The 17,645-nt window shown below is 30.7% G+C and overlaps 2 protein-coding genes across 5 annotated transcripts; both read left to right on the top strand.

Moving 5' to 3' along the window:
- Positions 1–4,400: 4,400 nt before the first annotated feature.
- Positions 4,401–10,552, top strand: LOC143912805 (uncharacterized). Its single transcript, XM_077432194.1, has 7 exons — positions 4,401–4,490; positions 7,748–8,091; positions 8,170–8,788; positions 8,872–9,061; positions 9,292–9,502; positions 9,582–9,709; positions 9,784–10,552. The coding sequence occupies exons 2-7, from the start codon at positions 7,785–7,787 to the stop codon at positions 9,862–9,864; spliced, it is 1,536 nt and encodes a 511-aa protein (XP_077288320.1). The 5' UTR covers positions 4,401–4,490; positions 7,748–7,784; the 3' UTR covers positions 9,865–10,552.
- Positions 10,553–11,914: 1,362 nt separating this feature from the next.
- On the top strand, positions 11,915–17,519 carry LOC143913326 (uncharacterized). 4 transcript variants are annotated; one of them, XM_077433034.1, is made up of 20 exons: positions 11,915–12,051; positions 12,173–12,295; positions 12,365–12,543; positions 12,611–12,692; positions 12,768–12,992; positions 13,062–13,195; positions 13,267–13,393; positions 13,473–13,563; positions 13,647–13,769; positions 13,859–13,962; positions 14,075–14,179; positions 14,248–14,370; positions 14,440–14,547; positions 14,621–14,800; positions 14,888–14,983; positions 15,088–15,194; positions 15,271–15,418; positions 15,496–15,606; positions 15,700–15,831; positions 15,912–17,519. In XM_077433034.1, exons 2-20 carry the CDS (start codon positions 12,194–12,196, stop codon positions 16,065–16,067), a joined length of 2,433 nt encoding a protein of 810 aa, XP_077289160.1. In that variant the 5' UTR covers positions 11,915–12,051; positions 12,173–12,193; the 3' UTR covers positions 16,068–17,519. The 4 variants fall into 4 exon arrangements, with proteins under 4 accessions (XP_077289160.1, XP_077289163.1, XP_077289162.1 ...); XM_077433037.1 differs by having other exon boundaries at positions 12,142–12,295; XM_077433036.1 differs by having other exon boundaries at positions 11,969–12,081.
- The last annotated feature ends 126 nt before the right edge of the window (positions 17,520–17,645 follow it).

Here is a 17,645-nt window from a genome sequence, read left to right as displayed (position 1 = left end):
TTTTCTATGTTAATTATTTTTAATTTATTACCAAAGAATTATGTATATTATTATTATTAATTGTTATGAAAATTAAAATTGATAAAAATTGAAATTAAAATCTATTTCAATAAGATCAAGTTCTAGACTGATTCTTAGATCTGCTCTATTCTATGTGGAATATGTTTAGCAGCATATTAATTTACCAATTATGTTTCACTACATGTATTCCTCATAGCGTAATGCAGTTCTCATGTAGCATGTATGTTAGTTGTGTAAGTTCTTCACGTTTTTAAATATTTAAAAACGTGATGAAAGTCATTTTATCATCAGTTAGATTATTTCAGGGGTACCTAAATTTTTAATGACGAAAACTAAGTAAGAATGTTTAAGTACTAGGAAGGCTGGGCCAGATTCTAGATAGATTTTATCCAGACATTTTAGAAATGTATTGGGTGTTATGTTTACCGTTTTTTGGTTTTTGTAGAAATTTGCGCGTTTTGCGATTCGTTTGTGGGCCAAACGAAAAGTGGATGTGGACACAATTTGGCCCTTTGACTGTATTTGGGGACTCCTGGTTTATTGTAATAGGATTATACTAATTACAATATATTACTACAACAAGGTTGTAATTTATTTCTTTTTCAACGAGTATGTATATTTACATATTTTTAGTTTATTTGATCTCTTGAATTTTTTTTTATACTTTTTTGTATGACTTGATTTTGCCTATTTGTCATTTCTTTTATTGTAATACCATCACTGTTAAGAAGTACAATTTTTCTTGTTGATTAATTAGTAAGGGTTTGTGATTCGTTTGTTACGCTTTTTATGTACATAGTTTTTCTCACTTGTTTTATTACACTTTTAGTGTAACGTGTTTTATTTATTTTTTGTTCAGTTTTAATGTGAGAATAGAACAATTAAACGAGCCACTAGGCAGCCCTAAATATATAATATTTGCTTTCAAAAATTGCTGAAAAATGTTATTTTTGGTACATATATAAATATATATAAAATCAGGACATAAACTTTCTTGAAAATTATATTTCAACTAGGCATATTTAAAGATTGGGATTAAATTCAATTAATCTGTAAATTTAGGCTATGCATATTATATTTGCTTGTTTAATTCATATGTAATTGCAAGTAGGTATATATTATGTAATAGCGGAATGATAATCTGTCACAAAATTTAAAATTCCATGAAAAGGATATTTTTATAAAATTATAGATGCATTTGTAGTAAGTATATATTTTTTTAATATATTTTTATTTATCGGATTGTCGCTAAATGTCTTTATATCGAAATACATATATACTTCAAATCTTAGAAGACATTCTCAATATGTAAGTACATAATATAGCGCAATGGCCAGTCTATTTCTATATATTCTCAACCTGTTTTAAAACCAGATTGTATAAATATATCTTGTGATTATTATATGTGATGTTAAATTTGGTTAAATAAAGAACATTTACAAGAAATATGTGCACACGTTTATTTCAACTGAGTTTTATGCCCCCGAATTGTAACTGTGGAGAATTTTTGAACCTGTTATATATAACATGCAAAGTGGTGCTAATTCACATGTTTTTCTTCCGAGGAATTTGATGAATTTCAATATTAAAGAAAAATAATATTTACCTGATTTAACTAGAATTTTTGTGGTATAATTGATTTATTATGTCATTGAAGTATGACAGTTTTTATGTAATACTTGTTTGTAATGTATAGTTATGAACGATGATATATTATGCGACTTCACAGCTACTGGCTAAATGCAATTTGGTGACAAAATGTGCTAAGAAATTATCCATACATATATTTTCCTCCATGGGTGGATGACTCCCGAGAGGTCATTGGCAGTAATCTCTAATATTCATTATAAATATATTGAAGAAAAAAAACTAGGTGTAAGTCGTTTCATCCTTGTCTGACGATCGTGTCGAAAGAGTGCGGAACATGAGCCCAACGGTACAAGTCATGCTGAGGCTTTCAACTATTTAAATTTGTCGTTTATGATGCTTGATTCAATATGAAAAAAGTCATTAAACTATTATAAACACTTCATCATTTTGAAAATAAAATGCAGAAGTTCATTTGAAATAAAAATTTACTGTATATTCTGCATACATATGCTTGGGAATTCGTACAAAGAGGAAGTATGTGCTACACCAACATATATGCATGTATATACATATATACACAGTGGTATCACCCCAATTTTGGAACAACTTTGTATTTGGGAAATGACCATTAAAAACTCTAGTTATTTTATTTTATTATCACAGTTCAAAACAATTGTAGATAATTATAAATACTTAAAAATAGAATTAATAATTACATATAATTTTAAATGAAAAACGAATAAATAACTTTTGTTATTAAATCTTTTTAGAGAATCTTTTGAATGATAATTAAATAATTTAAATCACGTCAAATATGCGGTATGCAACGAAATGAGGTCAAATTTATTATAATTGAGAATCTCTGGCGTAATTTTCTGCTGAGGTAAAAAAAAACAGGTGAAAGAGTTAGCGCTACGAATACCTGTGGTGTGTGAGGAAGAGGTGAAAACTTATCTGTCTTTCCAGATGAGTCAGTATAGGGTGTTTTACAACAATATTGGAATTCATTTCACTTACTAAAATATAATGTCAAAATTTCAATTAATAAAATATATATGTAATAAATAACTAGAATTCATGGCAATAACTAAAATTAAGAAATATATTAATAGTTACTGTTAAAAGTGCACATCATTTACAGCCAATCTCCATCCACTGCTGGATGAAAACCTCTCCAACTCATCTCCGTTTTGCTCAACTCTTATCCATCACACCCCACAAATTTTTCTAATTTCGTATGCCCATCTTTCTTGCGGTCTTTCTTTGACTTTTAGGACGCGGGAAAGTGTATTGACCAGTGTCCCGGTCTATGAGAAACTCTTTGTCTGCGGGTGACGAGATCATGCTTCTAGAAGTTTCAGGTCAGGAAATTGTGCAGCTGTGCCTCAAGATTGCTCGGTGTGTGATCGAGTGATGAAATCTTGCTTCTTGGAACAGGGGCGTCATTTAATCATTTTTTCAGTAATAGAATGGCAATGCTATTCGACATTTTGTTTCGTACATAGATATAGAATTATTCTATATATATGGTTTCGTAGGATAAACTAGTTTTACAAATATCTTTAAAAACAAGATATATTTGGGAGTTAACATTTTTTTTCTGGGAAAAATTGACGTGTTTATACCTGACAGTGTTCTTAAGAATTTCAATGTTTTATTTTTGTTGGTGTAGTATTTTAATTCAAATTCATAATAATACATTAAACAACGTGGATAGTTCCGTTCAAATCTAGGAGGGGGCGGCTGCCCACCCCACCCCCCCCCCCAAATTACGCCCCTGTTCTGGAAGCTTCTACCGGCTCGCGATCTTGATCCGAGATAGCACAAGTCATTCTATATTCCTACAGACCATTTACATTCTTTATAAGTGTAGATGTATGTAAGTAATAATTTATTGTTAGGACTTCAGTAATGATAACAGTGATTTATTCGCATTAGTTAAATCAAAATTGAGTCACTAACCAAAAAGGGCTTATATTATACTAATAAATGAGATAATTCGTCATTAAAATTAGTTTTCAAATAGGAAAATAATTCAAATTTAGTTTTATTGGCGTTCAAAAAATGTAGCCCCTCCATACAGTAGCGGTCAAAAAAATTACAGCATTCATAAATTTGACAGTAGAATGCTGTTGGATTTTGAGTACTTTTTTTGCCGCAAACAGTGAGTGAGGCATTTATAACGAAATTAGGATTGCGGTGGCGCAGTTTAATTTTGGATTTGAAATATTTACAATGCGCATTTTTTCCCCGGAAGGCCGCAATGAAAAATTAAATCAATCAGCGATTTGGATTGGAAGTTGTGCTTGGGCCTCCAAATTACAAATTAACTAACTTACAAATTGTAATTGATTAACAACTTACAAATTCTTAAATAAGGAGATTCTTTATCTGTTGTTTTCCATTGGAAAACTTGTGTTCGGCGTGACCGAAAACTGAAACATGCTTGTTTTCCTCAAACATGTCGTTTCCACTTCGCTTTCGAATAAATTAAGCAAATCGCTACGTTGATGTTTTGGAAGTTGACTTGCGAAGAATTTTTGTTTACAGTAAAATTGTAATAAATAAAGAAATTTAAATTAAAAAAGGTGGTTCTAAATTTGATATAAGTTGATAGAAATTTAAATATTTATACAGAATATTTATATTTTAAAATATCAGACTGAAAAATATACATACATATGTACATATGAATGTAAATAGTGAGTTTCGACATGAAAATTAAATTTTCTTACTCAAAGAACTAGACGATACTTTCAGTGCAGCTTGTAACATAACAGTTGATTGTCAAGTTTAAGCTCAGCAGCACAAGTAGAAGGTCGCGGCTGTTGGAGTCGTCAAGAGCTCCATCTCGCTTGTTCCAGTTTACCAATTTTTAAGTAATGAATTAATTATTTACAAATGTTACTATTATAAATATTAAGTTAGTTTTGTGCGATGTCACTTTTAATGAGAAATGAGTGTATCTAGTGGTTCTCGTGATTAAATTTCCAGAGCGGGCGTTTTGTTTCATGTATAATATTAAATAATAATTGCTAATATAAGTAAATACTAATTATTCCTAGTTTGTGTTAAATGTATTACATCAAGAAATTTACTTGTAGGTAATTTTAATACATTATATTTGCACTAATGAACAAGATAAAATATTTCGTTCTTGTTGCTTCATTGTTGAAACATACCTAATCACACTGGGTGTATCGTGTATGCATAATACTTCTACCTGGACTGTGAATTTATTCTTATCTTTAAAACTTTTTGCGCATTTGAAATCTTATCCTCGTTTTTCATCTAGGTCAAAATGTTTTGACTTGCATAGCTTTTAATTCTTCGAAAATAGTTTTCTTCTTAGTCATTTGAAAGGTAAAATAATTACCCGTTAACTTTCTATGTGAATCATATTGAATCAAAATTAAATCTTCGTATATATATTTATCTTTATGATTTACTGTTCAATTTAATTCAAGTTAATGTTTACACAGGGAAATTTAATGTCAGCCCAAGTTGTTTCATTAAACTTTTTATTTTATAATACAGTAATAAATAAAAAAAAATAGTAGCTTTGCTTGAGAAATGATTTTAAGTTAATTGTTGGTCATAAATACATTTACATAGCTCGTTAATTATACGAATAGTTTTGATGTAACAGAATTGCAAGCATTATTTTAATGAAATAATTGGAATCTCGTAGGAATTTGAATACATATTTTTGATTGATTTTCAAACTGATGATACATTACGAAAGAAATTAACGAGTGAAAAAAAATATACAGGTATTTACGGACCGGAATGTGAAAGTTAAGAGTGGGTTGTTTGGTGTGTAAGTGGGTTGACTGTTGTCCTGTGGGCACGGTGTCCTTGACCGAAACCGTTATTTGATGTACGTAACTGTATTCTTGCTTCTTGTTTTGAATATCAGGTTCAGTGGCATCCTCGTTGAAATCTTTCAAATATTTTTTTCTCGACGGCAAGACTTTTCTTGTAAGAAGTGTATTGAATACATTTACGATGAACATGTGAATACTTTTATATGTTTTATATGTTTAACTTTTTCGTTGTTCGAATTTCGAACATTGCCACAAAGGTGAATAATTAGCTACCCTTTAAAGGAAATAACCATTATGTCCATTCTCCTTCCGAAAAATATATATTTTGGATTCTGGCACAATTTTCTTTCCACTTAATTTATGGTTCCTTAGCAGACTTATCTGCAGACAAATAGGCAGACACGTCTCTTAGCTTTTTCTTAGAGATGAGCAAATTGTTTGCCAATTGATAAGATTTTTTTTAATAGATAATACAATCGGTCAGGAGGTCCTATTTTTACAAGCTTTTTATTCCTGTCTGAGATACTGTCTTTAGAGGACTATAAATATTATTAAATAATGGATTGGACATTATGACAGAATACTTTTTTAACAACGAGTCTAAATTTCATATTATATTAGAACGATAAAATTTAGTTCTTTTTATCAATTTGAACCCAATATTCTCATATACGAAATCAAGAGATTTACCTCTCGATATTTCTACACTTTTGTACTTTCACATGTTTCTTACAACTCACACTTTTCCGTGATACTCACATATTTGTCATCTATTCGCCAATGCCAATTTTTAGAACATACATATTCTATAGGTAGTTGCCCCGAATTTCTTAGTCATTGCCGTTTTACAATCATATGTATTTCAAAGGTATATACATACATACATACATAACACAGTGGATGGCGTATGGCTGTAAATGATGATGATGACATAGCATTTAAAATTTTATAATTTTTTACACGTATAAATCGCCACTAGTAGTATTGAAATTCGATAATTTTCTGCGTAAGTGCAAATGTTTTATATTTGATATAAATCAACAATTATTTTAATGCACAATATGATTTTATATGTTTTATTTTAATTCGATATAGTCATTTATATTTATAGCGCATCGAATTCTAGCTACCTACTTCTCATTATTTGGAAATTGACTCTCCAGTACAGTGCGTATTGTTGAGCCTTGATGAAAATTATTTTTCAATTTCATACGATAAGTTAAGCAATCATAACGGAATACATTCCAAGAAGCGTGCTTTCGTTATTTAACGGTGGTCGCTGCCGTTGTTGTTCTCCACCGTTTTAAACCGTGTCATATTATTATGCGACCGTTATTCAGCCTTCAGCAAATCAGCTGAACAAGTTCATATATCATAATTCTATTTCTATTGAAATAATATTTCATAGGTATTTTACTGTGCTTTTCACTGTTAGAGATTTTATATCATTTAGTATTCTAATTGGGTTCGTATTTGACGCTAGGCTTCTGGCAGGTAACGGGTTAATCGAACTTACGTACATACATACATAGATATTGCCCCTGAATCAAATTGCAGCGCTACTAATTTGTTGTTCGTTCACCGTATGCTGTGTGCAATAATTTATTTTGATTTTAATTATACCCAGTTCCAGTCGATGGATTCACAGTTAAATTGAAAAACCGATCGGGAAATATGTATAATGTTCGCAGTTTAATATGTTAAGAGTCTGGTCATTATTTCCGGTGAAATTTGTTAATACATATTAAATAATATGTATTTAATACATTGTCAGTTGTCTCTACATTGTCAGTTGTTTAATCGAGTAGGAAAAAGTAGTTGAAAAAAGTTATTTAAAGATCTATCTGGACATTAGTAGGTAACTAAATATTAAATGCCACTCGACTAAAGGTCTGTTCATACCTCTCCAGCACGACCCGTATCCTGCAGGTGTCCTGCAAGTGCGGATAGTATTCTTTGGTACATTATATGGACGTATTCATACTCCATTCGCGCATGCGAATTTAAGCATTCATGCGCGTCCATATAGAATGTACTAAAGAATACTGTCCGTACTTGCAGGATTCGGGTCGCGCTGGATAGGTATGAACAGACCTTAACTCGACTACTTATGCCGAAATTTATCGTAAAATAAGTAAATCACAAGATACTTGTATGTACATAGATGTAGACTTTGATTAAACTATTGTTGGCCTCAAAATGTAATGATTTCCATTTTTTTTTTAATATTATAATCGTATATTTATGTCGAAAAATATTGAGTACATTATAATGTATTTTAATTTAGTATTTATCTATTATGATTTTAGGATATATTCAGTAGAAGATTTTTAAAGTAAATATATCATGGCGTTCCTCTCAAGACACATGTGGTACAATGCAATATTATTGATAGTTCTATTGTCAGTTCGATTTACGGCACAGAGTGTTGACACAAATGAAGTTGACGATGAAGAACCAGGCGATTTTATGGATCTTGCTTCAACGTTACTTCAAGGATCATTAGGAAATAAAAATGGAGGAGGTGGAGGACTGGGCGCTTTGGGAGGAATTTTGGGCACTTTAATGCAAGGAGATAATGGTAAAAATATTGGAGACATGTTAGTAGGAATGCAAAATAATAAAAATAATGCTGCTGGTGATGTGATATCAAGTAAGTTCTAGATAATATGATTGTTTTTGGATTCAACGTAAAATAGAGGTAATAATTATTTGATTTCTATCTCTTTAGGTTTAGGTGCTTTGTTCACAAATAAAGATGGAAATTTGGATCCTAATGTACTGGGTTCTGTAATCAGTGCTTTTGCCGAGTCAGCAATGGCAAACAAACATGAAGGTGGTAAACAACATGAATCAAAATTGAAGTCTAAAAATACTAAATCTCAGCAGGCTGAAAGTGGACTAGATATGAATACAATATTGAATGTGGCATCCGCATTTTTGGGACAACAAAATCAAAATCAAGAACATTCTAATGGAAATAATGCGGTCGATGATATTGTTGGAGCTTTACCGATGCTGATGAATACTTTTAGCGCATTTAATGGTCCAGAAGCTGATGAAAGAGAACACAAACATTCTGGGCATGCTGCATTTTTACCCCCAATCGTTGAAAAATTGCATGTTTATTGGGATCATTTCATTAATTCTGATTTGGGAAAAGCTTTGTGGCAAAATACGGGAATGTCTGAAATGACAAAAACATTCATGGACAAAGAAGGAAATGTAAACTTTGAAATTGTATTGAAGTCTCTAGAAAACCATTCGTTCAGACGGAGGTGGATTAAAACCGCTTCAAACTATTTAACTGAATGGTTGATTCATGTTGCCAATCCAGAAGTTCAACAAAGGTATACATTTTTACATCCATCAATATAATTCTATAAATTTTACCCAAATTATATTTAATTTTTGTTGTTTATTTTTTTTTTAGATATTTGACTTCTGGACAATTTGTGGTGAATGGGTTTTTGAAGTCACAAGGATTTCCCAAGCACGCTATGTTTCAACCAACCAAATTTTCAGAGTCAATTTCAAATGTTGTAAATTATGTTTTGATGAAATATCTCAACACACCTACCGATGTCAGCGTTTATGTTAAACCTGCTGTAAATTATGTAAAAGTAAGTTACTTTTTGTTTTACAATATAAATACTTCTTCATACGATATAGAGAAATAAGAACGCATATGAATTAACATGAAATATTTAAAAGTTGTAACAAAGACAATTAAAAAAAAACTTATTAATAAAAATGATAAACTTTAAGGGAAGCATAAGCTCCAAAGCCACTCTACTACACCTATGACGCATATATATTTTTTTAATATAATATTGTGTACTTTATTTAACAGGAATTGATGAAGTCAGCACAGTCACATGGATCTTACCTTCGACGAGCTGATCAAAATGAACTCAGTGATAAAATTACAGACACTCTTAATTTAGAAATAATTGAACCTATACTCAGGGTGTATCGTGCTTTCCGTTTTGCCAGAAAAGCGCCCCATTGTCAAACTCACGTATTGTGTGTAATTAATACACATGATCCAAACGAAAAATTAGGTGTGTATTTAATATTATTTTATACACAATTTATTAATGGTTTCGAACTTAAACATTTCCACTGTATTATTCATTCAAGGTTTACCTGGGTTCAAAGCAGGATTAACAAAACTCAGTAGTTTTGTAGCTTCGGCAGTTTTAAGCTACGAGGGAGGGCACGGTTTTTGGGACTTGTATACGGCAATTCAAGACGATAGTAATTGCAGGGTTTGTTTCATATTTGTGTATCAATAAATTTATTTATATATGAAATATAATTTTTATAAGTAATATTCTTTCAGGCAAAGTATCCTGCTGTTTGCGATGAATTTCATGATGAAGAGCTCAAAGTCACCACAGAGTATTATCACAATGAATTATAATTTATGTGCTCCGAAGAGACGTTTAAATAATACTTGTACATAAAAAAGTGCACTGATATTCTTTGAAAATAATTTGTTGTTATTGCTCCTAAACAGACAATGCAATAAGTAAACAAGCTTTAAATTCTAAACAAAATTCATTACCTTACAAATAATGATAAGACTTATTATAATATGTATGTAATAGATGTGTAAAATTATGAATCATAAAATTTTTCCTACTATAACGAAATGTGATCGTAATTGCAGTCTTTACCCAGAAGTATATTTTATTATATTTACCATGATGTATTATAAAATATAATAGAATAAAGGAAAACATTTAAAAGTGGATGAAGTTTGGTTTTTGATAAAACTAGTTGACTTACTTATATTAGAATATGGCCAAATAAATTTATTTACATTATTTCATTGGCAAACATTAAAAAAAATACTTGTCCTCAAATCAGGTTCAAGCTTTCCTATATAAGATTTTATGAAATCAATTCTCTGTATCTTAAGTATAAATAGTTTATGTACTTCCTGAAAATGAGGGTTAGTATGTATGTACATACATCTATGTAAGCAGTAAATATAATACAATTTAATAGAAGACAATATATTGAAAAAAAATAACTGGATGAGTCTTGAATTTTAAGTGTATTCAAAATAAACTGTCTTATGAAAAATTAAACCATATTATAAATATAATATTAGTACTTTTTCTATAAAAAATGGTGCCTCACTTATAGTCAAACTTTTTTTATATAAAACTATTAAAATATTTAAATGAAATTTGAAACAGTCTTTCTAATGCCATGGCATAAGAAAGACTGTTTTAAATTTGGATAAAAAATTATGGGGGTGGTGGTAGGAGTGAAACGTCGGAGACCATTTAATACTAGTGTTGTGCCCGTTGATTTCAATGGGTGGTTTCGGAAAGGAATTGATACAAAAATTATAATAAAGTTATATGGTATATACAGTGCCGGCTTTCCACCCAATGGCACACGCGGGCATTTTTTTCTTAACACCCATAGAAAAAAATTTCGCCTTTAGCGCTATAATCTAAAATTTTGTATGGCTTTTGGCGCTCTAATTTTAAAATTTAAAGCGCCTTTGACGCATCGAGCAGCGCCTTAACTTATTTGGCGCCCTCGACCCAGCCCCCCCCTGAAACCGGCACTGGGTATATAGGTATATAAATATAATGGTCCTTCGGACAAATACACGCATTCGCCAAAGAATTTGCCGAATCCGTGAACTGGGCAACGTGCTTGCATTTTTCACGCATTCGGCAATTCTGTTGCCGAATGCGGGTAATAGACAATTTCACGGATTCGGTGTAACATATACATATAGTACTCGAAAATTCCACCCACCAAGATTCACTCACGTGATCGATCACGCTAACGAGAATTCGGTTCTGTGATTATTGCGCACAAAACGCTCGCCGAAAAGTCACTAAAATCTCTATAGCGGAACTCTCGCCGGCAGCCGAAAAGTCCATCATACTAACGAGAACTATTATACTAACTAGAACTATCATACTAACGAGAACTATCATACTAACGAGAACCATAAGAATTGTAAATAGGTTTTTGAGCTATTTTCCTATTATGCTGTACATTAACATTAGAATAATATAATACTATGATTACTAACCTAATTAAATTAAATTGTAAAATAGAAAATAATCAGTAGATCAGTAGCTATTAAAATAGATATAAGATGTATTGTGAACATAATTTCGTAATAATAAAAAGCATTTGAAAATCAAATACTAACGAGAAGTCGAATGCTGAATATTCCGTATTCGCGATTTTCGTGGCAAAAATTTTTTTTTGGGCAAGAATTCTACCCAAGATTTCATGTGCCATATATTCCATATTCACGATTTTCGTGGCAAGGATGTACCAAATTTTACATTCAAAAGTAAAGTCATATATTGCTGTCGATTAGTTATGAATGGTTAACATGGTTAGTACGAGAATTACTTTATATATAATTTATTCAACTTTGTTTCTTTTTTATGTTTATTTTAACTGCGCAAATGCATTTATTTACATTCATATCTGTAACAATTTTTATAAATTGATTATGTTTATGGTCGAAATCTGATTGCATTGTGGCCACTGTGTTTTGTTCGAATGTTAACGGCTACTGCGCTTGCGCTGAGCTGTTGGGTGTGTCCGTCAGCTTGACGCAGTAACTATTTTTTTATTTTCTTCGTGTTATGTATACTTAAACCTTTCAAGCTATACTGAAATACAATATTAATCAATTGACACACACAAGGTGGTTGACACACTCATTTGTGTGGTTGCAGGACAAATCCAGCATCTCCACAATGGACAATTCCAGGTTCATGTGCATGAAGAAGTTTATAAAAGAGGCAAAAGAATTCTCTACTAGTAATGTTTCTTCAAACGCACTCGTGGAGCTTTTGGAGGTTAGTTTCAAATGTCTATGTGATTTTTGGTCTTGTGAAATTTATCTTATGTGTTCATTGTATTTGTAGAATATCGCTGCATTGGATTTTACTACATTTTCCGGCAATAAAACAGATGTTAGTATTTTCTTTAGCAGTCTGTGGGAGGTTATGTCCAATCCTAATGCGCCGCACTGGAGTGGAGTCTCCGTTCTTTGCAGTGCAGTAAAAGATTCAGATTGCCAATATGATTTAACTCACACATACAGGTAAACATTGGTGAAATAAAATACACATGGAATTTTTAATATACGTACATGTTTATTATCTTATTAGGTTTGTGCCGATTTTGACCGATTTATTACTGAAAACTCAAATAACACGAGACAATAAAATTAAACTGTTGAACTTAATGGAGGTGAAAACTATTTCGATATCCACTCGTAGTAAAATATAATATACATAATTGATGATTTCTCATTGGATGTTTTAGGATTTGACTTTTGGAATTAAAATCAATTGGCAAGAGCCGTTTTTGTTGGGCCTAATGGAGACATTGTGCCATTGGTTGTTAAACAATAATGAAGATGCAGCAACTCCAACCGCTAGCATTTTGTCCGTGGTGGTTAATCTTTGTTATGGGAATGTTACGGTCATTAATTTAGTTACGGAAAATGTTGATACCAGGAATCTAATCAAGAATCTTATTAGCAGAAAGGTATTTTCAAGTACAGTAAAATTTATTTGCATTTAGTTGATTTTATTACAATGTTTGTATTATTTGCAGTGTAATGGCGGTGAAAGTATTCAGGTTTGTAGATTGCTACTGACTCTTCAAAGCGTTCAAGGAACACCACCGGCAGCTAGAGATATCCATAATTATTTAGGAGTCGCAATGAAAACTCTCCCAAATAGTATAAGGTTTGTTTTAAACCTCAACTGCCAATTCAGTGTTGTAGCTGTATGTTATTTCACAGTATTATTTATTTCAGGGAGATGAATAAACGAGAACTTCATTATGTTAGTATATTGCTGCAAGACCTGTGCTCGTACAAGTTCTCAAAATCGCATGTTTTAACCTATGATCATTTCGAGGTGTCACTTCAAGAGGCGATGAAGGTTTGTTTATACATACATATATGCATATATTAATTTATTTTGACGTGTATTAATAATTTAAAATTGATTTTTTTTGCAGTTTATTCCAATTTTGTGTGCTTTTTCAGACGAAAATTGTAAACAGTGTTTACTTATCATTTTTACTATATTAGATACTCTAATTCAATTAGGTAAAAATGTTATTCATTAATGTAATTGTCATACACATATTCTGTATGTTGTGATTTTTATTTTATGTCATATTTAATTTCAGAATTGTACTCATTACGGAGTTGTCATAAGTCGGTTGTTGACTTGTGCATTAAAGCAAGTGGTTTGCCTGATTTGATGAGTTCTTCCTATCATCTTTTGGGAATTATTATATTACAATATGAAGGTTTTGATTTTACTTTATTTTGTTGCATTATGGATATTTGAATATGTACATAAATGTATTTATGCTATGTTGTATTTTTGAAAAACTAGAAGATGGAATGTTACCGGACGATTTAGCGTCATTACTTTCAGTTGGACTTCAAGGATTATTAGATCCCGTAAGACTAGATTTCAAGTCTGCAGGAGTAGAGTGGGTAAATATATTTGATCTGATCAAGAATATGAATAAATTTTATTTGTTCATCGGCTATGCTGCCTTCTTCAAGTATATTAAATATTCAAATGAATAAATGTGTTCTATTTTAGATGCGTTTCGTGTGTGCGTTGAACGATTGCGATGCAATGAGTGAATCAATATTGCACAATGTCAAAGTAGAAAAATTTGAAGAGGTTGCAAAACAAATTTTACAGGTAATTTTTTTTTTGTAAACCAATTAAAAATATTTAGTGATATTCATAAAATGTTAAACGTATTACAGACTGGATGCAGCAAACATATTAAACAAGAAATTGTTTTGATTGCTTGTTATATCTGTTTATCGCATTCGAAAAGAAATAATGACTGGGACTCGTGTTTTCACCATATTTTGTCAAATTCTACCGTGAGTATAAAAATGCAATGTTGAATATTTAAATATTTATGAAGACGCTTAATTTTATTTTATTTCAAGGCACAAAATATCCTTAGTCATTGTATCAGTAATGTGCCCGGTGTGGGGAGGAGACATTTTTTGGAAATTCTTCGGCATTCTGATTTTCCTATGAGTAAAATAAATGAGGTAACATATTAATTAAATCAAATACAATATGCTGAATTGATATTTTGTAGTGTTTAGTTATTTTATTCTTCAGGTATTTTTTCAAAAAGAAAATTCAATTGAACATAATTCATCCGGAGATTCCCTTAATAATGGCGATTGCCAACAACCAATTCCGACGTCCGATACATTAAATCCTGTTTTCATTCGATTTCAAGAACAGAAAGTGGAAGCTGTTTTAAAATTAGTTGAAGAAACTTTTCAAAGAAATGAGGTTTTTTATTGTTTTATATGTATACTTATTTAAGTATACTTAAAATGTGTTGTTCTGAATTTATAATGGGAATCAAACAATTTTTAGGTACAAAGCTTGCCAGTATCACATCTAATTGAATTGTATAGATACAAAATACATAATATGGAACATAGATTAAATGTTTCACAAACGAGTTTGCAGGTATTTCTAAATTATTAAGAAAATAAAAAATGTTTATATTTTTTGAATTAATTTTCTTTTTATCTATTGTGGTATATATACAGTTACACATTTTATAATTACAGAGTGCTAATCAAGCTACCACCCAACTCAATCATTCCATTGCAATGTTTGAGGCAACAAATAAAACTCAAGAGGAACTATTATTTCGTTTGCAAATTCATAATGAAAAGTACTTGTAAAATTTTAATCGGTGCTTGCGCATATCAGCAATGTTTTGTATTTTAATTTTTTGATTGTTCAATTAGATTAGAAGAAAATGTTGGGCGATTGTCAGAGCAAATGGGCGATGCAGAAAAAACTATTAGAAAATTTCAAACTAAACTAGCGGCTGAAAAGTTGGACAGAGAGCAACAAGTTGCCAATGCCAACCATGAATATACTCAAAAAATAAAGGTGTAATATTGATCGCAAATTATTGAGAATTAAAATGAAATAGCTATTATATTTACACATTTATTCATGTTTTTTAGGAGTTGGAAGGACAAATAGAAAAAAGTAAAGAGAATATTTTACACCTACACACTCAATTAACTGAATTGGATGCTGTGAAGAATAATATGGAAGAGAAATTAAATCGCGAGGTATATTAAAATGAAAGCACATATATTCATAAATATACAATGTGAATGTTAATGTGAACGTTAAAAATATGTACATATTAATTTTATTTATAGTCAAACAAGAATGCGGAATTGGCTGATGTGTTCGCTAAATTTGAAAATAGAGCCAAACAAAAAGAGAAAAAGTTGGAAGAGGCTATGCAAAATGAAATAAATCTGAAAAATAAGCTGGAACATTCAGAACAAGTTCGTATATATGCATCGCACTTAAATATGTAACTATGTAACTGTGATAGTACTTAAACTTGGTATTGATTTTTTTATAGACAATAAAGACCCTGGAAAAAACTTTATTGGAAAGAGATAAACGTTTGACACAGACAACTTCGCAACTTGAAGAGATGCACAGAATTCAAGATATAATAGCTAATTTAATGGGCAACAAAGGGAGTGCGAATGTGTCTAATAACTCAACAAATTAACCTATTTTATTTATGTATGTACATGAATGTAAATTACTCTGTTGCTGAATTTGTATGAATTAATCAACTGGCGCTGTAATAAAATTCACAAAGATTACATGTTGTTTATATGGAATATAGATTGTATACCCATTAATTTGGTTTTGCTTCAATAAGTCATTTTCATAGACCAGGAATGGCGAGCCTATAGACGCGTGCCAAAGGTGGCACATATGACAGTTTAGATACCACGTGAATGATTAACATATTTTCAGCTCATTTGGCAATTTTCGTTCGATATTGTAATAAAAATAATATCAGAAGAATTGATCAGACAAAAAAAGGAATGGATATTTGCAATGCAGTTGTTAATGCATTCAATAAATGGATCTTTCCAGAATCATGTCAGTAACTAGTGATGGCGCTCGTAATATGACTTTCTGGACTTTCATTGCACTATATGTACATCAGCAAGTTTTGTGCGCAAAGTACGGTTTCAAGTCACCGGAAGATATTATGATCCTTGTAATGTAGTAAATTTTATATGTGCACGCGAAGTGAACAAACGGAAATTTTCGGTATTATTAAATGAAGTAAACCCAGTGTACAGTCGTTTACTTACATATTTATTTATTCCACACCCAAAATTATGTCACAAATTTTAACAAAATTCAACGTTACCCAGACTTCATAAACTGGGAAATGACTTTAGCGAAGTTGATCTATTTAATTCTAGTAAACAAAATTTAAAAAAATTGTTACATTATCATTTCTCTAATATGTACAAAGGCTAAATGCCTTTTATTTTGTTGTTTTCATTTCTTCATTGTTATAACTCCTATTTTTCTATTCCTATATTAATATTGTTTTTTATTACTGTTCTATTGTATTATGGTTTAATGGTCCTTGCGGCCGTATATGTATAAATAAATAAATTAATGTACAGACGATGTGCGATGACTAAGTGGTGGAAAAATTCTTCAAAGATTTGTTGATTGTTTTGATGAAATTAGGAAATTTCTTAAAAATGAAAACTTAATTGAAAAATATGGGCAATTGATGGATATCGAATTGCTTTAAAAATTAATGTTTGTTTTACCGATTTATGTCTGCATTTAAATTAATTGATTAGAAAATTGTAAGGTATTAATAAAGCATAAAGCATAAACATTTGGGACGTTTGATTTAATAAAAGTATTTGGAGTAAATTCAGCAACTTTAACTTTAAAAAAAATAGTTTTCTTCAAGATTCAAACCATTCAAAAGATTTGAAGAAACATCAAAATTTCTTCTATGTATTTCCGAACACTGTCATTCGATACTGTTTATATTTTTGAATGGCATGGAAAAGCAATTGATTGATTTTCAATCCAGTTCCATTTGGAAACAAAAGTTTGTAGATCTAAGAAATAACTTATGAACTTATAAGAAATAAATAAGATCATTAAAAATGATCAATTATCGAACGTAATTAAAAAAAAATGCAAAACAAGAAATAATTAGAACTTGGAATACCATTGCAGAAACCTTCAACTGTTTGCGATACTAACCATGTTTTTCTTCCGCGTACTTACACTTGTGAGTCATTACTTTTTGCAA

The sequence above is a fragment of the Arctopsyche grandis genome, chromosome 6 (genome assembly GCF_051622035.1).
Source record: "Arctopsyche grandis isolate Sample6627 chromosome 6, ASM5162203v2, whole genome shotgun sequence".
Taxonomy (NCBI): domain Eukaryota; kingdom Metazoa; phylum Arthropoda; class Insecta; order Trichoptera; family Hydropsychidae; genus Arctopsyche; species Arctopsyche grandis.
This window is presented reverse-complemented; position numbering and strand designations above follow the sequence as displayed.